At 39.3% G+C, this 24,035-nt stretch overlaps 1 protein-coding gene across 21 annotated transcripts in view; it reads left to right on the top strand.

The window, feature by feature from the left end:
- Positions 1-24,035, top strand: part of DOCK10 (dedicator of cytokinesis 10) — a 241,864-nt gene that overhangs the window by 116,716 nt on the left and 101,113 nt on the right. For all 21 annotated transcript variants that reach the window (XM_032480362.1, XM_032480371.1, XM_032480370.1 and 18 more), the window contains exon 4: positions 14,661-14,743. In XM_032480362.1, the coding sequence (XP_032336253.1) occupies positions 14,661-14,743 (83 nt within the window). The remainder of the gene's footprint in view (positions 1-14,660; positions 14,744-24,035) is intronic.

The raw sequence follows: 24,035 nt of genomic DNA, 5'->3' as shown, positions 1-24,035 counted from the left end.
AGAAGGGTCTTTATTGGTCTCTAGAGTGTGTAGAAAGACTAGTCTGCTATGTTGTGAAACAGCCTATTGACATAATAGCTTTTCTACTTGAACTTAGCACTAATAGAATTAATAAACTGCTGTCCTGTGGATCCATACTTATGTTTCTGGTATAAACTCTCGTTTGGAATTGCTAATTTTTTTCCCAAATTTTTGCATTTATATTCATGAGTGAAATATGGCTCTAGTTTTCTTTTTTCCCTTTGGTATTAGAGAATGGCTCGCTTTAAAAAATAGGAATTGAGACATTCTCCATCTTTTCTGTCTTCTGAAATAAACGAATAAGCCAGTGAAATGAAACAGAGTTTCTAGAAACAGATCCAACTGCATATGGTTACTTAATAAATGGTGTATATGACACTTCAAATTCTCCAGGAGGGGTGGGTAATTCAACAGGTACCACTTGGCTATCCATTTGGGGCAAAAATAAAGTTAAGGCTCTATCTCACATTACATGCAAAAATTAATTCCAGATGAATTTTTTTAGATCTCAATTTAAAAAAGTTAGAAACATGTAAGAAAACATTTTTAAGTGGAAAGTTATGGAAAATGGATGTACTTAAGCAAATAAAAGTTTTAATTTTTTATGTGATGAATGGGACTATAAATAAGGCCAAAAGAAAGCACTTACTCAGAGAAATTATTTGCAACTCATGGTATCTTTTGCCATACAGACACACATATACACATATGCCTAATGCTCTGAATTCTACAGATTAATAAGAAAAAGACAGATAACCCACCGAAATATGAACAAAAGATAGGAGAAGGCAGTTCAAAAAGAAGAAATAGAGATGACTAAAAGACATACAAAATTGCCAAGCCATACTTGTAATCTTAGAAATACAAATTAAAACAAAAAATGATGTATTGTGTCTAAATGAAGAAAAATTTTAAGATGAACATCATTTAGTGCTAGTAAGAATATAGGAAAATAATCACACAGTGTTTGTAATTCTCACATGTCTGTAGCCTTTTGAGATATTCAAATGCATCTCTTTAAGTCATATATAAATATGCAGCATGCATTTCAGTAAAAAAACAAACACTAGAGAATAAGAATATAATTACAAGCATGAGTATTGCAGCACCAGACAATTTGTAGTATCAAGTGATAAGGATGGGCTTGAATAAATTTTGGCACATCTATATTTTGTAATGATAAGTAGCCAGTAAAAATTACACATGTTTAAATGTATTAACTTCGATGCTTATGATATGCTGTTAAAAGAAAAAAAGTAGGTTGCAGAATATACAGTATATCATTGGAGATGTAAAAAAAAATACATGATATGTAAATATGAAATGCACAATTAAAAAAATGCACATTCAAACTTATAACACTGGTTACCTCACAAGCTTGGGACAGGGAAGAGAGAGAGATTGATTTTCAATTTATATATTCTGTATTTTTGTGGTGTTACAAATTTTTGTCATTAAAAATATTTTGACAAAAAAAATTGCTTAGAATATCTCTCAAGATGCTGTCAGAATTGGAAGCAACTCCAGTCTATCTCCTAAAATTGTCTCCAAAAGTTAAAACCCAACTTTATCCTTCAAGTCATTAGATAGTGACCTTAGAGACTTCATCAGACTCCTTTTTGATTATTATTATTTTAGTCAGATAATGAAAATGTCATACGGAGCAATCAAAGTCCCATCTGTGTTTTGCCGTGTGAGTCAACCTGCTGGATCTGTTCATCCATCACAGGAGCCAATTACGTTCATCTGACATAGTCCGTTCTTAATCATTTGTATAATAAAACAACTAGTAATGTACTATAGTATAATTTGTATGGGTTTATAAATGTTTCCATGATTTTAGGGACTTTCCTCACCTTGCACCTCTTTGTGCATGTACAGTGTATTTGTGTGTCCCGGGTTTTCTGCAGTCTCCTTGAGGCTGTGGAAATTTCTCTCACGTGACCCGGGGGTTCTTACCTCTCTTCCCTGTGGGTTTCTAGTGTCTGAGGCTTTCAAGGCCTTGGATTTGGCTGCCAGCCTGCTTCAGCTTTTTCCTTTTATGACCTGCTCATTTTATTGTGTGCTCTGCCTTTGGGGTAGGGCCAGCCAGCTCAAAGACCAAACCCCAGGACCTAATCAGAAACCTCACCCCCAATCCTTGGATCCAACCAAGGTGGTGAGTTTAGCTACTTTCCCCGGGGGGGGGGACGGGGGGACAGATGGTCTGAAAAGTCGATCAGTACAACACTGGAGACATCTAAGGATATTCTGGGGTTCTTAGAGGCTTATAGTTTTGTTTGTGTTTTCATGAGCTTCTGAACCACAACTTCGAATGGCCAGACTGAGCCCTTTATTCCTGTGGTCCTCTGAGAAGCTTCACTTCAGCCGGGAACCTGGGGGTCTGGGGGCTGCAAAACGTGCTTTTGTCTTGCTCCTTCTCCTCGGGGAGAAAATTTTCACCTTCACCTTCTTCCTAATATTAATTTCCTTTCTACTACTTACAGCCCTTTTCTCACTTCCACCCTCTGCTTCTCATTTCTCCCAAGAACTGCTCCAAGGAGAAGTGTAATTCCTTTTACCTTAGAGGCTATGTATCTGCCAAACTTCTTTATGTTGCAAATCTTAAGACAGAGCACTCATCTTGGCAACATGAAGGAAACGTCTTACTATGTTTTTCCCAAATGCATAGATCTAAAATAGGAAAAAAAAAAAAAAGTAAGAAAGAAAAAGAAGAAAGTGAAAGAAACCTGAGAAGAAACTATTTTATTCCCTGCTGATTTTTCTGTCTCACCAGCCCTGAAAACCCCGTGGAAATTCCCATAGTTGTACTTGGTTTTAAGGATGGAGATAAAGTGAAACTTTTGCCTTAGGACAGGAAGAAGAGAAACCCAATTACAAATATCACATGATGATAATGGAAGATGAATAGTCGACCCTGGAGACAGTAGATGAAAAGAAAGGGGTCACCCGAGAGCCGGGTTAAGACTGAGAAATCACCCCAGAGAATGATGCTGCTGAAAAGTCTTGACCTCAGTAGCTTACAGCAGCTTTATTGACAACTTACTCTGCGCCAGATACGCTTCTCAGCCCCTTACTTGCAGTAATTACAAACATCCATCATCATTATCATCATCACCTTTTAATGATGGGGAAACTTTCGTAGAAAAATTAAGAAATGTGTCCAGCATCCTACAGCTGGGAATAGACAGACCCAGCATCCCAACGCATGCCGTCTAGACCTGGCCTCTTAGCCACGATGCCAGCTGCGCGTATGTGCTCTGCTCTTGCTGCCCTCTGGAAGGAACACCTCTCAGCCTTTGCCCTGACAACTCCCCTGTAGCTTTGCCCCAGTAACCCTGACGCACGTTGTTAGTGGACCACACTTTGAGAAACATTGGCTGGATTTTTGAAATCAGGATAAGCCAGCACTGACATGAATTCACTGACAACTGTAGGGTTTTGTAGAGACACGTGTTTCCCTTACCGTGGTTGCTGCCCTGCACAAGGCAACCTTTTTGGTCCACCCTGTGCTAAATTGCCCTGTGGCTCCCTATGGGGTGGCAAGGACAGATATCCTGGTTGCTAGGCAACAGACCAGCGTGAATCTCATTTAAACACATCCCATCGGTACTGATTTTGAATTCTCTCTCTTTACTTTGACAACTCTGAGCTTCTTGTGGAAGGCAGTGGACATTCTTTCCTTCTTTAAACCTTGAATGACTTCGTGTTTTTAATGCGAGTTTAAGTAAAATGAACGGCCTCTCCCTCTTCTGTTTTAACTGGTATTAATTCTCTTCCTTGTCTACTAACTGTGAGGTTAAATAGTCCCCACAAGAAGGTAGGTTCAATTCACATCCACCAAAGCACTTCACAGTTGTGTTAAACTAACACAAGTCAGAGTTGAGCAACACTATATATATTTATATATGTTTTGATCACTCTGTTAAAGGTATTAATACTTTGCTTTACAGCCTACAAAGCAGGTTCTGAATGATGAAATAACCTGCCCCGATTCACACAGAGCCAGAATTAAGGCCCTGATCTCTCTCACTCTGCGCTGGGTGCCCTTCCCCACTTTGCTCCCTCTGACCCTTTGAAAAATTCCTTCATACCCTGTGCTTAATAGCCTGACCTGATGGGGACGTTTCCACTGTTCACAGAAGAACACATCCTTTGTTTTGACAAATATTTAACCTTTCTGCCTCAAGTTTCTCCGTCTTTAAATGAGGATTATTAATCATCCCAATGCCGTGTTTCTAAAAATAAATACAGCAATGATATGAAAGCACTTGGAAAATAACTGGGGAGCAATGTCTTTATCTGATCCTCGTAAATGGCTTAAAGTCAACATCTATGGCCATAAAAAAGCCCAAGCACTTCCGTGATAAAACTTGAGCACCACTTCCTCCCCCAGGGGGTGGGAGAGTAGCTAAAGGGGTCTATAAATAGGAGGCAGACTTCTTAAGCAGAACTTCTAGGGCAAAGTTTTCATTTTAACATACCCAGAACACTAAAACTAAGCTCTTTGTTTGGTCTCTCTTAACAAAGAAGATGAGAGAGCAGAGAAGTGAGAATACTTCAGCGGCCGGACAGGGAGCAAGGGTCTCGGGACCAGTTCAGATGAATGGCTGAGAGAAATACTAAGTACTGAGGTAGCACGTCACTCTGCCTACAAGCCCGTCTGCAATTTCCAGAAACCAGCCTGCAACCAGAGTAGAGCACTGCTGAAGTGAGGAGTAAGCCACGATGTCAGGAATCCAAGCCTCACTTTAGGCAAGACATTAAACACTCAGGGACTTAAGAGTTGTGGAAACGTTGCAAGAATAGAAGCAAAATATCTATATGTAAATATGTACACACACACACACACACACAGAGTGATGATGTTCTGTCCTCATCCAGAAAGTACTATAGGTGACTGAGGCCAATTTCATATAGCCACAGAATGTTCTACAGAAAGCCAGATCTTCGAGATGTTCATAGGTCACACACACACACACACACATAGACAGACAGACACACACACACACACACACACACACACACACACACACACAGTGATGATGTTCTGTCCTCATCCAGAAAGTACTATAGGTGACTGAGGCCAATTTCATATAGCCACAGAATGTTCTACAGAAAGCCGGATCTTTGAGATGTTCATAGGTCACACACACACACACACACACACACATGCACACACACACACACACGCACAGCGACAGACATACACACACACACACACACACAGAGACACACAGACCCACACACAGACATACACACACACACACACACACACACACACACACACAGTGATGATGTTCTGTCCTCATCCAGAAAGTACTATAGGTGACTGAGGCCAATTTCATATAGTCACAGAATGTTCTGCAGAAAGTCAGATCTTCGAGATGTTCATAGGTCACACACGCACACGCACACACACACAGACAGACATACACACACAGACACAGACACACACAAAGTCTTTAGTTAGTATCCACTGAGACTGCCTTAGCGGTGGAAAAGGCATGAACTATTTCCCAGATTTACTTGACCATGGGGAAATTCTATCTCTTCCCCAAGTGTCTCGAGAAACATCTTTCAGAAATGCCAATACAAATCAGATGGAAGGAGATTGTCAGGAACCAGGGGCACAAAACAGCTCAAGTGAAACAGAAACAGCTTCTAGGTGAACCTTGACCTGCCTTTCATTCAGGCAGATGGTGATGACGAGAAAGGGGATGTTAAAGCCTCTAAAAGATCAAATAAATTATTTCTTTTCACGACCACCTCCATTCTTAATTCTTAACATTAGTGTCAAAAATGTCTACCTTTGACCTCTGAACGATACTAAGACAGGACCCCAGATACACCAGGGATGGTAGTTCTATGGACTTATCCTCATGCGGCAAATTTTAAGCATAAACAAGGTTAATTTCAAAGTTGGAAGTAAATAATAATGATCATAATGATCAGAGTAACACCTTTTTCAGCCCCTAAGTTTCTCCTCTTAACCCCTTAACTAGTTACCAGATTATTTCTTCTCTTGTCCTAGAGGACAATGCAAATTCAGTGGCTTAAACAAGATGCTCCTTTAGATACTCACAGAAACGGCTGCTCCCAGCTCAGCTGGGCAGAGTTGATTACTCTATCTCCACAAAAGGTTAAATTCTTTACATAGAAAGTGCCTCGCTTCCTGATTTATACAGTTACCATGGATCCCACACAGTGTCTGCAATAAAGGGCCTTGTCCACTGCATGAACGATTCGACTGGGATTATTTTTCACCGACATTCATCACTCACTAAGCTATGGGTACCAACTGGATGTCACAGAGTCCAGGAGCTCACCACCAGGCAGGAGGAACAGACCTGTGATCAGATTTTTGCAAAATATCCAGTGAGAACCCCTGGAGTATTGCTGTAAAATAGAGAAACAAGATCAGATTCACATGTTAGAAAAAAAAAAATAACTAAAAGCAGACCAGTAAATGGACTGTTTGCCTTGAGGGAAGGAGTAAGAGTGAAGAGAAGTTGACAGAATAGGAGACTATTTATTTTAATAGCCCAGCTGGGTTAAAGACTTGTACTAACACATGGCAGTGTGATTGTGGTGACAGGGAAGAGCTGTTAAGGAGACAGAGTTGACAGCAGTTGGTGACTGAAAAGCAAATAAAGGACAGCAACATGCTGGTGACGACTCCCATACATCTGGCTTGGGCAAGGAGCTAGATAGTTGCGCCATCATTTAAACAAGGTGCCCAGAAGACAGTAACGATTGCTGGAGCAGCAGTGGAGGAAACAAAGAAGATCATCTTAGTGGCCAACACGCAGAGAGAGGGCCAAGAGGAAGATACATACATAGGTCTCCGCCCAGGAGGAAGGGGTGGGCGCTGGCTCTGGATTGGGAAGCTCTGAGCCTGGGAGAGCTTGCCGGGAATGCCCTGAGGCAGGTCCCTGAGCACCACTCCCACTTAGCGGGGTAGCAGAGAGGGCCCTGCATAGGAAGTGGAGATGGAGTGGACAAGGAGGTAGGAAGAAAACAAGGAGAAACTGATTTCTCAGAATCGAAGAGCTGTCTGTAGCAAGTGTGAGCCAATGGTGTCAAATGCCAAAGACATGTCAAGATTGGGTGATTCGGAGTCATTGGTAGTTCTTTCACAGGGCAGTTTCAGAAGCCATGAGCACAGCCTGATTACTGTGGGTTAAACTCTGAAGGGTCATGGGGTGTGTTACCGTATCAAACAAGGTGTCAGTGTATTATTGTCCCCTTCCCTAGAAAGAGCTTTGAAGAGTAAACCCAGTGAAAATACTGGAGATCTTCACACAGAATACCCTGTGCATTGCAAAGTTTAAAAATAGCTCAATGGACTGTTAAATTATGTACCAAAATACTGCTTACTTTGTCAAGAAGCAAAATTTTGTAGCTATGAAAAACACTATGACCAAAGGAGTATAATATTGAAAATGAAATCTCTTCCTTTTCCTCTTCTTCCACTATTTGGAATCAGTGGCATTCAATGAATTCAAGAGCAAATTATAAATATTCCAAGTAGAAGCTGCATCATATTGAGAAGTAAAAGAGATTTTAAGCCACGTGGGTCCTAAACGTTGCAAAGAAAATTATGGGGAGAGGGAGACTGGCCATGATTTCAAACATATTTCATGCTGCCCCGTTTTGTTAATGGGAAAAAAAATAGACTGAAATAGAATGAAATGTATCTTGTCTCAAGAAAACACAGGGAATTTCCTTTCTTACTTTTATGGTTGAATAATTTTATATGCTTTATATTTAATTTTGGACTGCATATTGTGTACATCAATAAGGAAGCCATTCTTTTAACCAACATGCCTTTGTACTTTATAAAAATTGTTTGAATCTCATATGTAGAATAGCGTGCAGTCAGACTTACCCAGAAATAAGAATGAGTCTTTCAACAAATGATTCTGGAGGGTTTTTTTTTTTTTGGCATGTATAAATAAATTAAGTAAAAATGAATGTTATTTTCTGATTCTGAATCATTGGACAGTAAATGAGTGATTCTAATGCATTCATTAACTTTAGACTAGATTTTCTTCAATCTAGAACTAACTCTTTTGCTGTGGCATCAAGGCTACATGTACAGTTTAACTTACTGGAAGATAATGGGGAAATACAACTGTAAAAATCTCTCCAAATTGAAAAAAATTCAGAATTCTTTCTTAATAAATTAGTGCAAAGAAGAAGATTCATCTTTTTGTCTTGAAGAATGGGGCTTTTAATTCACTAAGGAAGGTCTTCTGGAAGTTAAGAGAATTTTCATTTTGTGTGTATTTTTTAAAAGTAAATTTATAAGTAAAACCATATTTCATTTGCAACTTCAATAATTTATTGGAAAAATTATATCAAAATCTTTTGTTGTCCTTTATTTGGCCTGGTCTTATTTATATGTAATAATTTTATTTCTATAATGGCCAGAACAAAATAGATCACCCGATGTTTTTTACACTAAATGTGTAACACTAAAGAGAATAAACATACAAATGTTGATTAAGGTAAATTCAAATGCCTTTATTCTTTAGTGGCATTTGGATGAAATGTGTATGGAGAACATGAATGAGCACAGTGAAAAAATGTTTGTGTGTTTCATGTTAACCACCCTGAAGAAATTTATTTCCTAGTCTCAAAAATCCTTAGAATGATAGTCTTGTTTCCAAATATGCAAAACTGTTACAGTTCTAAATTGGCTTCCTCTTTTCTTCTCCACAATAGAAACCATCATACAATGTTTGGTGGTAAGTGAAAGGAGACACAGAAATACAAATCGAAGTCCCTGGAGTATAAGAATAAAAAAAGAACCCATCTGAAATTTGAACCTGAAATTTTAATTGCATTGAATTACAACCCAGATTTTATACCTTACATGAAAAGAATGATTAGATCATAATATTACTAAGATTTTTTAGTACCATTCATTATTCATGCCCTGACAAGATACTTGTGACATCCAGCTGGGAAATTAAGAGTGTCTGGTCCCAGATTAGGCACAGGTGTGATTTCTGAAAGTCTCATTTTACAGTTTGTTCAGTTGCCTTGATGCAACACATTTTGAAAAGGCAAACAAAATATTTTGATTCACTTTCAATTTAGAATCAACAAAGATAACAATTTAGGCTAGTCTATAATTCAGAGTAACAAAATAGTTAAAAATTGATTTTCACTTATGGTTGTCATTTGATATAACATTCTGTTTTATGTTGTACAGGCATATTTATATACATAGTAATACAATCTAATATCAAGTAATATTTTAAAAACTTAGACTCAAAAATCTGTTAAATAGGATTGTATCATGATTTCTGAAACTGAGTCAGATCTACATTCACATCATTTATTTTGTCCAAACCCATTTTCAGTTTCTTCCCAAGAGTGTAGTGTAAGTTTTTTAAAATCATTTACTCTTCAATTTATTTTTATAGTGCAGAAGTTAATTATTCCATTTTAAAGGAATATATAATGCAATCCAGTCAAAGAAAAAAAAGTATTTTCAGTGCCATTTTGTTTCTTCTAAAATATCGACATCTTGGGTGACCATATGTCCTGATTTGCAGGCAGTTTTATATTCTACCTGTTGACCTGGCTAATAGTATCTCCTTAGACTTTGAAATCCCTCACTGTGGACAATAAATTATCCAGCCACTCTTTTAATACATGATTTGCCTAAATTCACGTAACTTCGTGATGCTGCATTTTCAACATTTATACAATAGCCATAATTACTTCTAAACTTTATAAAAAATGGCATTAACAGGAAAATTACCACCCTCATTGTACAGATACAGAGTTAATCCCGGTGGTGACTAAGGGCCAAAATAAACACCTTTTGTAGTTGCATAAATCCTTCTGGCCAAAAAGTCGTGTAATTTAATAAACGTCTATAGCCAGAAAGAAAAATAACTTTGCATCTAAAAAGCCATCTCTTACCTGCTTATTCTGTAGCCAGAATCTAATAATCAGCCTTCTTAAGAGATGGACAAATCGCATTGCCAAACCCCAGGTGCTGTTACAGGTAGGTAGCGTGATCTGAATTGGTTCTAATGAGTCTCTAAAGAGAAAGGGAAGAGGAGGAAAAATCAAATGTTTTGTTTAGAGCACTGTAGGGTGCCTTTGACAAGTGCCCAGTCTTTCCTAAAGTGTTTAGATTTTTAGAACTTTCAAGGTGTCAAATTTAGTTATTTCCAGGGGAAAAAGGACTATGGAAGATTCCTTCATTCAACACATCCATACTCAGTGGCCACTGTCAGTGACCCCCTGGGCTGGACTTGATGTGCTCCCTGCTCTTTTAAAAGGCTGTGCCTACTTGAGGGCAAGAAAGCTGGAGGGTAGTCTCAGTTACTTGAGTTCCCTGTGTGAAGCTGGGACCCTGATGCTTTCAGTTTGCAGGCAGACGGCATGGCAAGGACTGAGCCACACTGTCACTTCAGTGGAATGATGGATTTCAGGAGAAAGCCTTCTAGAGATTCTGATCTCATGGGGGACTCAGGAACTTGCATTTTAATTAGCAACCCCAAATAATTCATGTACACACTGTAATTTAGGAAACACTGTTCTAATGGTTTAAAAGCCTTTGACCGTGTTGACTTTGCTTAATTTTTTGTGTGTCTAAACATCAAACCGGCAGCGATGACAAGATAGAGGCTGAATAAGCAAACATAAGAAATGAATAAAATGTGAGTTAGGGGCATCGCTATTTGGAAAAACTAACCAACTCAGCAAACTTTTGCTGGCTACTCAGTCTTCACCTTTGAAGTAGACAGTGGCAGCCCCCACGTTTAGGGGAGTAAGAAGCAAGTGTTTGGCAACCAGTGTGACGGGCTAGGCAGTTTTTACGGGGAAGAGAAAGCCAGAGCCTTGTAGCAACAAGCAGAGCTGGAGCCTGTGACTTTGAATTTGCAACAGGTCATTTCAGCTTAGTTCTTGGACAAAGAGGAGTTGTAGTCATAATTGTAATAGTTCTTAATGATCTTCTTAGAGTGACTGTGTGGGCTGGAACAAAGAATAGAGAATAATTTTCTATGCGTAACATTTCCAAAATGCCATAACTATGTAGGAGAAATGCTTATGTGTTTGTAAAATGCACTGGCTTTCTCAGAATCGGAGAAATCACAGATTTAAAAGGATTCTTCAGGATCTTCTAGTCCAATCCTAATCCTCATGTAACCACCCCCAGATACTAAGAACCTAACAAGTAAATTCAGAAAGAATTTGATTTAAACGGAACTCTGTGATAACCAGAGCTAAGATATCTCTCCAAAACAAGACTTGTATAAATCAGGAAAAACAAGTTGGCATTATCAACTGTTGTGAGCATGATTTGTAGACTGAGTCAAACTTACTGGGAAGACTGATTTTTTAAAGCAAGTATTTATCAATTACTTACTCTCTGATAGGTGCTTTGTTGGAATTGATCTTCATGAAGGTGGTATCATTTAAACATGTAAAGAAATTTAGAGATATTAAGTTACTTAATTGAGATCTCACAGCTAATACCAAAATTGAAAACCAAGTCTTGTCTGGTTCCAAGACAGAAACAGAAACACCATACAAAACATCTGGAATGATGATCCAGATGTGATTTAAAAAAAAAAAATCTGCAATCATCAAACAAGTCATAAATTAGTTGAATAGACTTTTCAAGACAGACAGATCCAGTTTGAAATCCTACTTCTATCACATGTAGGATCTTGGGGAAAAATCTGAGCCTCTCCTTGCCTCTGTGATCTATAAAATGGGAATAATAGAGTGTCATGGAGCGCTCTTAAGATTATATGTGAAGCACCTAATAGTACAGTATCTGACAAGGATCTGCCACTCCAAGACAACAGAGGTAATTCTACTAGACTGTAGTGATGTAAGAAAGTACCACTTTCATTTTTGGCCAGCGGGATTCAGGATTACGTATCCCAGTCAGTTAAGCCTGCGGCATGTTGTGAATACTGAATAGTGCGTGTAAGATGCATGAATATACGTATTTACCATGGTTAAACATAGCAAGAAAGGACAATAGGACAATACACATTTGTCCGATTAAAATGTCCAAATAAAGACCTGTAGAGGTAGATATTATGAAACAGAAATTTCTTACCCATTCTAATATTCTGAAAGTTCAGTTGCTAAATCAGAGAGCCTAATAAGTAAAATGCTTTGACCAAAATCATGTTGGAAGTCAGTGTAGTTCTAGACCAAGAATAAAGCCCTGTAGCTCCTGGTTCAGTGCAGTACCCTCTATTCTCATTTTTCTTGTAAAGAATGTACATCAGTTTGGCAGTTTTTTGTCAAGAATCTTTAAAATACTTTGAGTATTCTAGCCTAAGAAAATAATCCCAAATGGGCCAAACTTGGGGGAAGATGTGAGGACCAAATGCATGAAGAAATACTCTGAAGCATTATTTTTCTGCAGTGGCCGTTAGAACGGCTCCCTCTGTCCTCTTTTACACGTCTTTGCTCAGAGGTCACCCTCATTGTGATACTGCCCCTAACCAGTCTATTTAAATTGTCCCCCTTTGTCTAACTCTATCCATCCCCCTTCTTCTGCTTTATTTTTCACTTGACACTTACCATGTCCTAATACATTACACAATTTACTTATTTTTGTGTTTACTGACCAGCTCTTCATTAGGTCAGACATTTCAAGAGGGCATGAATTTTTGTCCCTCGTTCACTGATGTATTTGCATCACCTGGAACAACCCTGGGCAAACAGTACGGGTTCAAAAATATTTGCTGAACAAATTAATGAACGGACGATCTCCAAAACTAAAAGACTGGGTTGGTAAATCAGGGTATGATACTTGCTTCTATCTAGTATTTAAAGTGGTCATCAAGTTTAGAAAGCAAAAGTGAAAATCTTTGGAAACATGCCATTAAGTGGATAGAAAACAATATTCCAATTCAAATATATACTTAGAAGGGAACTAGGAAAAACTATGTACCAGAAAAAAAAGACCGAAAGGGAATGCAGAAAGAGAGTGGGTTTTATGCTTTGTTGTCCATTTTGTTTCATTTGAGAACTGCAGGAAAGTACAGAAAAAGGAAGTAAGTGAGAGAGGATGAGAAAGACCTGTGGTCATGAATGTTCTGTCTCCCCCGGGCTGGGAGGCCATAAGCCTGTGTGCTCTTTGCCTGAATTCCTGGCGTCTTTGTCTAAAATGAAGATGAAACTTTTTAGACAAAGAGCATATCAGGGCTCAGTTTTCCTCTGATTTCCAGAAACATACAGTTGCAGAATTAGCTCAGGAACTGGCAAGCTATGAAATTCAATTTTAGCTAAATATTCAGTATTCTTCCCAGTTCTCCTTCTCCATCCATGGTCCATGGATCCCCTGAGTTCCCTTTGACTGTTTATCCATGTCCGTTTGTCTGGTTGTAGTTTTGTTTTTAAACTCTACTTTTCTTCTGTCCTCCTCCCACCCCTATCTTTGTCCTAGGCGCACGCATTGTTTGCCCTCAGTCCCTGGTTTGTGTGTGGGTGTTTCCCTGAATAAATAAAGCTCTGGTGCTGAGAAAGTTCAAGGCCAGAGAAATCCAAAGCGGCTGAGGACCCCTAACACTTGTCCCTGCATTTCTGTGAATCGTAAGCCCGGGGCCTGCACCCTGCTTTTCCACCCGCCTTCCCCACACGCCTCTGGGCCTTTCCCTCCCACCTTCTGTTTCTGCAGAGACGTCATCAGCGCTTCCTTTGCTGTAACACTTTTACATCTTGAGTAACGACTTGCGTAGAGAGCTCTTTGCCTGTCCCCTTCTTGGTTACTAAGACATTCATGGGTCTTACCTCTCATATTGCATTTTCCCCACTCATGCTAGAGCACAAGGTCTCCTTATAATCCTGATGTTGCTGTTTAATCCCTCGATTTATGCAATTTTAGAATCAAAAGGAATCTTAAAAGCCAACTAGTGAAACCCCCATTACCACTCCATGGTCAGCATAGTGGGAGGTGCGCGGTAGAGGTCTGGAGAATCTTTACCATCAGTAAACACCCTCAGGTCAGCCATCGTGTACCACTTCAAGATAATTATTTTGTGCTATTAACTTTGTTTAAAAAAAAAAAACATCTTTTATTCACATATATTTATAAAATTGGTGAAGAATCACGGAGAAGCCTGGGTTCAGAAGGCAATGAGGTAAAACGGATTCCAAGTTGACCACAGGGTTGACATAAAGCGAAAAAGGCTTCGTTACTGACGCAAGAACAGGAAGAAAGGGGCTAAAATTATGATGAAAGAATTACATGTAAAAATAAATAATAATATCTTTTGCTACTGACAACTGTTGAATGGTGGAAGGGTTGCCAAGGCAAGCTGAAAAAATGTCAGGACTTGAGGTTAGCAGCGTATCCGGTATGATTCAGCGGGTGATTAAATTAGACTTTCCTTGATGGAGAAAAATAGAATAAATATGTCAAATGGTTCCTCCTCTAAGAGTCTGGGAAAGGTTAGATTTCCATGTCACTGGGAAATGAAATGATTATTAAATAAGCAAGCCCCTTACCTGCCTGAAAGTTGCTAACACAGCTACCTTAACATTATCCCAGCGGTCATGAGAACTGAATTCACTGTGCTTTTTGCCAGGACAGCTGATTTTTCTCATGATAATTTTTAATTGTCATTTTTTTTTCTTTTCAGGCTTGTAAATTTTATAGCTCCCAGTGGTACGTGGTAAATTATAAATATGAACGATATTCTGGAGACATTCGACAGCTACCCCGGTAAGAACCTTCCATGGTACTCCTTGGGTTTTTCCATATATAAAACACTTTCTCTATTTAAATTCTGCCATTGTTTATAAATACATGTATGTTATTCTAGTATTAAGTTATGCTTTATAAAATTTAAGAATGAGTCATGAAAGAACATTTTGTTCAACAATGTATTATTTGTATAGTCACAGAATTGGGGTGAGATGCTCTTATTTAATTTTTGAACAAAGTTTTAAAGTCTTGGTATATTATTCTTTTGTGAGCTGTCCTTTCAATAGCAGATACAAGAAGATTTTTCAAAACTTCAGTTTTGACAAGAAGTTTTTTTCTGACTATATTCTGTATATAGTGTTCAGTTTGCCGTTCGTTTTGTGTATTTTCATACAGAGATAGTAAAAGGCATGAAAATAAACAACCTCCACAGAAATGATAGATCCTTAAGAACAGCAGAAAGGAAAAGACAAACAAGTAATTTTTTTCCAGACTATGGGGAAACAAAGTCTCTAGGGGAAGGTCCTGCACCTGCTCAACTGTCACCTCCACAGACAAGCTTACCTGACCGACTGCCTGAACTAGTAATCATTTATTCCGTGTCTGTGTCCCCCCACTAGAGTAAAGACCCCCAAAGGACAGGGACTCTTCTTCGCAGAACCCCCTGCAGGCCTAGGAGAACTCCCGGCACATAATTAGTGATTACTTATTGGATAAGTAAACCCAGTGAGTGGCAAATTTTAAAACGTAATAATCCTAGATGGACATTGCTTACATTCAAAGCATGACGATGAACTGGAATTTCCTGCACACTCGTTCATCAAACTAAAATGATGCAAATCATCCAGGAAAATACTTAAGACAGTTAAAAGTTAATTCTTTCTTAACACTTTCCTCAAGTGAAGCTTTGAGATCACACACACTGCATCTAACTTTTTAAATGGTCACAAGTTTCAGATTTGGGCACGACTTTCTAAGATTTCCCGAGCCCCTTGAAACATCTTTTTCAGACTTGGATACTTGGAAGTGCTGCTCTAAACCCCTGAATGCAGAATTTGGAGGGGGAGTTACAGAATGGCTCTGGGAAGGTGACATTTGAGCCCCGATCTGAAGGAACAGTAGCTACCAGCACCACAATCTCCAGAAAAGGGTTCCCAGAGGGAACAGCGAGGGCAAAGGTCGTGAGGTGGCAGCTAGTGTGGTCACTCGAGGCTGGAACTGAGGGTTGGAAAGAGAGCAGTAAGGTAGGGGATGTTACAGACCCTGGGAAGGAACTTGGATTTTATTCTCATTGCACAGAAGCCTATGGTAATTGTAACCTAGAGTGTGACATGATCTGGTTTACCTCTTTAAAAGATGACCTGTTCTACTCCACGGAGAATGAGATGGTGGCAGTGAGAATTAAAAAAAAAGAAACAGAAAGAGGGAAGGGAGCCATTTCTTCAGGCGTTACATTACTGTCGAGAGCAAAGCAATGTTCCTCCAAAACAGCAACTCTTCATTCAAAACAGTGAATGTTAACTTTTACCAAAGTTCTGAACATTCCTTTAGATCCAGTTCACTCCTGGTAGATGGCCTCCTGTGACTTCATGTTGGGAAGGTCCCATCACACCCCAGGCCTTCGTGAGTAACTAGTACGTTCAGAATGTCTGGGCATTGGTCACACACTTTTGTAGATGCAGTTGAAAAGCAAAGCATGTTTTAACATCCAGACTTCCCCTTTCTGAAAATAGTTTTGAAAAGCAGTTACAACTTGGAAGCTGCGTCCAAGCCGTTGGAAGACTGCATACAAGGGAAGAGAGCATAAAAGGAAGTGTTTAGCTGCCCTTTTGCATAAGTGCCTTCCGGCTGTCTTTAGGTCTGTAGGCATCTTTGGTGGCTTTATCCCCAAACACTGTTCATCATTTCTTATAGTCGTGATGCCATAAAGAAAAGTAAATTTAAAAATTTCACATTCGCTTCATGAGAACAATAGAAAAAGCACGTCCAGCAAGAACAGGGTTGGAATATCACTGCTGAACAGGGATTCTCGCAAAGCAGGAGAAGAAATGCGAAAGTAACCAAAATACTGTTGCGTCTTACCTCACTTTAACTAAGGGAAGTGAAAGTTGATACCAAGAAGGGGAAGAGTTAGACTGCCACTAAGTGAGAAACTGTAATGAACTATACATGTATATTCAAAATGAAAATCAGAAGTTCTGAAATAATCCTCACGTGTCCCCTGAACAGATGAAAACTGTTAACGCTGAACAGCGAAAGTATTTTTTTAATGATTTTACAAATCTAAGCACTCCCCGCTCAAGACTACACCTATTTAGGTCAGTAGTGGAAACGTAATTTACTTGGGCCTTCCGAGGCTATTAGAAGTAAATCATTTTCATACCTCCTGGATTAGAAGAATTCTCCTATGTCTGCTACCAATTAAACTGAGCGTTTCTTTTTATGGATTGCTGAAGCTGTAAAATGAAAACTTGCAATTATGGAGAAGTGAAAAAAGACGTGTGTTTCTCTCCCTCATTTTTATTCCTCAAATTTGAAATTGTGTTATGATTGACTTTTAAGAATCTCACTTTTTTTTAGCGTCTCTTCATAGGAAGATACTGGAGAGAGACTTTATTTCAGGCTAGAATGTGGAATGTAAAGACTTCACACACTGGAAATAAAAATTGGCACTGAAAATGGGGTTCCCAGAAGATAAGAATGTCATAAAAAAATACGTGATGCCAAAGGAGCCAAGAGTATACAGTGGGGAAAGGACAGTCTTGTCAATAAATGGTGTTGGGAAAACTGAACAGCCACAAGCAAATGCATGAAACTAGACTATCTTACATCACGCACAAAATTAACTCAAAATGGATTTACTATTTGAATGTAAGTACAGAAACCATGAAACTCCTAGAAGAAAACATAGGTGGTAGGCAGCTCCTTGACATTGGTTCTGGCAATGATTTTTTTGGATTTGGCTCCAAAAGCAAAAATAAACTAATGAGACTACATCAAACTAAAAAGCTTCTGCACAGCAAAGGAAATTAACAACAAAGTGAAAAATCAACCTACTGAATGGGAGAAAATATTTGTAAATAATGTACCTGATAAAGAGTTAATATCCAAAATATATGAAGAACACATACAACTCAATAGCTAAACAAACAAACAAACAAACAAACAATCTGATTAAAAAATGGGAAGAGGATCTGAACAGACATTTTTCTAAAGACTTACAGATGACCAATCAGTACATGAAAAGATGCTCTGTATCATTAATCATCAGGAAAATGTGTATCAAAGCTAAAATGAATTATCACCTCACATCTGTTAGAATGGTTGCTATCAAAACAATGGGAGATAACAAGTGTTGGTGAGGATGGAGAAAAGGGAGCCCTTTGCACTCCTGGTGGGAATGTAAACTAGCACAGCCACTATGAAAAACAGTATGGAGATTCCTTAAAATATTAAAAATAGAGCCACCATATAATCCAAGAATTCCACTTCAGTGTATTTATTCTAAGAAAACAAAAACACTAATTTGAAAATATACATGCACTCCCATGTTCATCACAGCTTTATTTACAATAGCCAAGATACAGAAGCAAGGTAAGTGTCCACTGGTGGATGAAGGAAAGAAAATGTGGTACCCATACACAGTGAAATACTATTCAGCCATAAAAAAGAAAGAAATCTTGCCATTTTCCACAACATGCATAGACCTTAAGGGCACTATGCTAAGTGAAATAAGTCAAACAGAGAAAGACAAGTACCACATGATCTCACTCACATGTGGAATTGAAAAACAAAAAACAAAACAAGAAAAAGCCAAACTCACCAATACAAAGAACAGATTGATTTTTGCCAGAGGTGAGGTATGGGGGTGGGCAAATTGAGTAAAGGGGGTCCATAGATGAAAACTTCCAATTCTAAAGTAAATAAGTCATGAGGATGGGATGCACAGCTTGGTGTCATTATAGTTAACAAGACCTTATTGAATATTTGAAAGTTGTCCAGAGATTAGATCTCAAAAGTCTTTAGTAGCTAGGAATGGTGACGATGTTAACTAGACCTACTGCGATCCTTTCACAATATATACAAATGTAGAATCACCGCATTGTACACCTAAATCTAGTATATTGTCATCTGTCAATTATACCTCAATTAAAAAATATGAAACTAAGAAAAAAAATATGATGCCACAGATTGTATTCACCCGTGGGGTAAAATACAGAGATATATAACATATTGAAAAGTTTTACCACAGCTGGTTTGACATAAAGGAGAAAATTTCATAGGGTATATTTCGTGACTGAAGATCAAATAAAATGGAATCAGTTTAGTGCGGCTGAACTGGAACAGATATTTTCATAAAAGAACACTTGTCGAGTGCAGGCCGTGTGCCAGGTGTGCTGGGCGCCCTGTGTACGTGACCTCATTGAACACGCATAACCCCACAGAGCAGGGACTGTTTTCCCTGTTGTGTAAAGGAAACCAGGGCCCTGAGAGAGTTAGTAACTTGCCCCCAGCCTCACTCCACTCAGGCATCCCCACACTCCTTATTTGAGTGTAGAAGTGAGAAACAAGACGGCCTAGAAATGACAACTAAGTTTGGATTCAAGGACCAGAGGGCGAGGTCCCTGCTGAGCCCTCTACCTCTGGAGCCCAAAGGCCCTTTAGAGACCCACAGGGCTCCTGGGGGGAGAATTTCACAATCAGTAGACAGAAGTGCTTCTCTTTTAATGATCTCCAAAAGAGAGAAGGGCCATGCTTAACGGCTCTGCAGACATGAGACTGAGTAATGACGATGGTGACTGAAAGACAAGGAGGCTGTGCCCTGTGGGTCAGTGGGAACAGGGATGGGAAAAAGGGTCCTCAGTAGCCCCCTGCCTCAGCAGTGGACCCAACACTCTGCCATCTTGCTCCAGAGCCTTTCCTTACACGGCTGACCTCACCTCCTGTCTCTCTCCCTTCCCCGCGTACTCCAGCCCCAACAGGGGTCCCCTCCTGGAGGCCGCAAGCCTGACCCTCCGCAAGACCTTCACTCACCGTTCACTGTGCCTGAGTGGTCTTTCCACCGGTCATCACATGGCCAGCTTCTTCTCACTCTCAACCAAAATGGCCGTCTGTGATCGCCCTTTCTACACCTGCTCCCCTTGCCCGACTCTCTCTTTTCTCTTCCCCTCTTTAATTTTCTTCACAACCATTGTCACCCAGGGAAAGTATCTTGTTTATTTATGCTTAATTATCAGCCCTCCCCTCCCTCAGAAGGCGAGCTTCCTCATTCCGGGATTTATCTTCTGATACGTGGTTGGCATTTTTGCAGGGCTTCTATGGGACAGGTCCTCTCTGGGCACTGGATCATTTAGTGACAAGGAGGAAGAACGGCCTCCAAGAATTAAGACAGCTCGCAACTCACATTGACTTTGATCAAGTAGCCTTAGACTTAAGAAAAGCCAGCAGTGAAAGAACATACGCATGCACCCATCCCCCGCTCCCAGATAAGACCTGAGTTGGCACTCACTGGTCTACACCTTCTTTTTAACGAGCAGCATCAATATGGCTAGGGACTAAGGCAGTAAGTTAACTTTTGCTAGTGACCTCACTGATCTTATCTATCATACCTTATAATTTATTTTTGACTTACAATACTTAAGTGAACTGAAAAGGGAATTTTAAAGAAAACTTTGTTTTATGGAAGAGTTTAGAGACCTCACAAATTGTAATACAGAGTACCTACCCACATATTAAATGTAACATTTAGGAAATTCTTTAAAACTGTTTCACTATTTGTACAACACTTCCTTCTCTCTTCTAAATCATCTGTCCCTCAAAAATAACAGGGAAGAATAGTTCAGAAATTCATACTCAACATTTTCTTTGAGAAAAGTTATATATGTTTTTGCACAATTTTAAAATTTTCCTTCACATTAAAGAAAGTCAGTTCAGGAGACATCATTTTTCATTACTCTTTGAATAATCCCTTCAACACTTTTTAAAAAATTTCCTCTGTATTTCATTATGCAAATTTTTAAACATACAAGAAGTGCTGAAAAACTTACACAATACACACCCATATTCTCACCATCCAGAATGTATCTTTCACATTTTACTGTATGTATTTTATCACATTATCCATTGACCCACTCATTCCTCTAGCCAACCATCAGTCCATCAGATATTTTGATCATTCCAAAGTGAGTTGAAAAATAGCAACACACTGTCCACCGCCTTTCTAAACACTGTAGCATGCAAACCATCAACTAGAGTGTACATGTTCATAGTTCACTTTTTTTTTTGAGGGACACTTTAGGAGGAAATTCACAAGTTGTAAGTGAACCATTGGATAACTTCGTGTGTACACCTGGACCACTGAAACCCCGACTGAGATGAGGAACATTGTCATCACCCTCAAAGAGTTCACTGCTACCCCTTCCAGGACAATCCTCACCCCTCCTTCCCTCTCCCCCAGAGACAATCACTGTTCTGATTTTCTTCACCACAGATTAGTCTTACTTGTTCTAGAACTTCATAACATTGGAGTTATGCCGTATATATGCCCGTGTTTCCGACTGCTCTGACTGAACATGATGTTTTTGCGTGTTTTGCGTATCCACATCGTTGCGTGTTTCAGGAGCTCCCATTCCCTTCTGAGTAGTGTTCCTGGGTGTGGATCTACTGTAGTTGGTTTAGCCATGCTTCTCTCAATAACAGCATTTTGAGCTGAGTTGTACATAAGTCACTTTCAATCCAGGGACTTCTGTGAAGCTTTGCCTGCCATTTATAGGGTATCTCATTGTTATTTCCCATCCTCTACTGGGAGATACATGGAAAACCCTCACAAGTATTTAGCCTTGTACACAGAGATTCCTGAAAACCTTATTTTGTTTCCTTAATTCTTTGCTCTTATTTCATTGCTAGTTTAAAAGGCTGTTTCTTCTCCCCTCTGTTTGTAAGTTTTTAAGTATCTTCACAGAAATGAAAGTTAGATTGCGGAACATGGCCACTGTTGCAAGCCACGATTCTCAGAACCAATGCCCATAAAATTATTCTTTCGTAAGCAAGAGAAGAAAGGACAAGACGTGCTGGCAAAAGAGGACAGAATAAAAAATTCAGAAACGAACAGAAGTGTCTCAAGGTCAAAGGGAGACTGACAGGAAGTGACCAGCATATAGTGCAGGGCTGTCCCTGAGCCAGCTGGTGACCTTCCAGGTTCTAGCTGGTCTTTGCTGCCTCGTCCTCCGTTTTCCCTACTAATCCCTTTGCCTTCCCCTTGGGATGTTTCCTTAATAGTGCCTTTACGGACCCACCGTCATTTTAAGACTCTTGGAACCCTCATATGTTTGTTGCAGACAAAAATACATCAAATAATTGTTCTGAAACCAGCCCTTTGAACCTGCCTATGAATCTCAGTCAACGTATCACCTCTCAGGGGAGCAGGGGTAGAGGGAAAGGCTGGGTTCAAGGGCTTTATTTTGCCAATCAAGTGAAGAGGTGAAAGGGACTGCTTCTGATTCAAGGAACATCAAGATGTTGTTAAGGAGAAGAGGAATATTTTTGATGGGATAAGAAGCATTTCCCAGTGGTCCCCAAATAACAGTGTGGTCTGCTACTTCACATGAGGTTGACCTTAACGAAAAGGCAGGACAAGTTAACATCAGTGACAGCTTACACAGGTAAACTTGAGTGTCTCTAAGATTCTGCAAGAAGGAGAAAAAACTACAGGTACAGAGAGAAAAATGGCTGCAATCTTACTTAACATGCTTCTTAAAGATGGTTTGGATTAACCTATCCTAAATGCAGGAAGCAGCATTTCAGGCATAAGGATTCAGAGCTCCTTTTCCACTGTGAGTTTATGTGGGTAACTGTTATGGACTTCATTTTCTTCTCAGCAAAATAGCAAGATTAGGCTAGACATCGAGCCCCAGAATTTGTGTCCATATGACTGATTATATGCATATATAAATTAATAAAAAGCAGTGTGCTACTTCCTTAGTACATGTGTAGACTTCAGTACAAAATCTCTGCTATTTTGGTGTGTATTTTTGAACTTCTTTGAACTTGCACATAAGTGATGCATGAGGAAGGCTGTATGATGTATTAATTATGTTTTTGAATGCTGGACTAACACATACCCATGCAAGTAAATTCATATACATCAATTAGCAAATGTTTATCGAGCACTTAACCATGTGTCAGAGCCTGTGGTGGTGATAACATTGAAATACACATTTCCTACCACTCTTCTTTCAGGCCTCTGGCTTTTAAATAAGACTGTTGTCATTCACCACTACTTACCTGTGGGTCTTGGGATGTCCTGTCGAGACTGTGCAACCAAAACAAAATAGAGAAAGAAATTGGAATGAAGACTGAAATGAGACTCTAGACACCAGTTATGGGAATAGTCAATATCAAACACTGTGCACTCCAGAATACCTTTATTTTTAGTAGTTATGAATTTTGGTAGCAAGTAACACTTTCATTTATTTATTTATAAGATATTTTAAAAAAAATCATTTTAACATGTTGGAGGGGCCTCTTAGGATTTTGATCACCAAAAATGTGCTTTACTGCTAAAAAGAGCATCGCCAGGATGCCTCCCAAAACCAAAGTTTTAAGTTATACCTTTTCATATTATTGCCCTTCTGTGATATCCTTGTTCATCTTGCCTATCTATAATTCAGTCAGCAAATGCATATTGAGCATGTCTACAACAGGAAAGAAAAAAGTTGGATGAGCTGTAGACAGGACTTCATTAGAGTCCCTGGCTTTTAAGAAATGTACAATCTGATGCAGGGAGAAGACAGGTGCACAGATAACAGAATCGGGCAAGCATCCTAAGAGGCGTATGTACACTCAGCATCGGCAGGGAGAGAGTCCTAACTCTGTACATCCAGGGTACCTTCGTGGAAATGACTGTGGGGGCACAGACTCTTATCAGGTTATGATGGAATATTGGTCAGCCTTAAAAAGAAATGAAATCCTGATCCTTTCCAAAGCATGAATGAACCTTGAAGACATTATGTTAAGTGAAATAAGCCAGACATGAATAGACAAATATTGCGTGACTCCACTCATTTGAAGTCCCGGGAATAATCCAATACATAGAGATAGAAAGTAGCCCAAGGATTACCCAGAACTGGGGAAAGGGGGAATGGGGAATTATTGTTGAATGTGTACAGAGTCAGTTTTGGGAATAAAAATGGTTTGGAGATGGACAGAGGTGCTGGTTGTACAGCGTGAATGTACTTACTGCTACTGAACTGTATGCTTAAAAATAGTAAAAATGGTAATTCTTACGTAGATCTTACCACAACAGAAAACA

This window comes from Camelus ferus, chromosome 5 (assembly GCF_009834535.1).
Source record: "Camelus ferus isolate YT-003-E chromosome 5, BCGSAC_Cfer_1.0, whole genome shotgun sequence".
NCBI classification, from domain to species: Eukaryota; Metazoa; Chordata; class Mammalia; order Artiodactyla; family Camelidae; genus Camelus; species Camelus ferus.
Note: the sequence above shows the minus strand (reverse complement) of the source record. Positions and strands in the feature narration are given on the sequence as shown.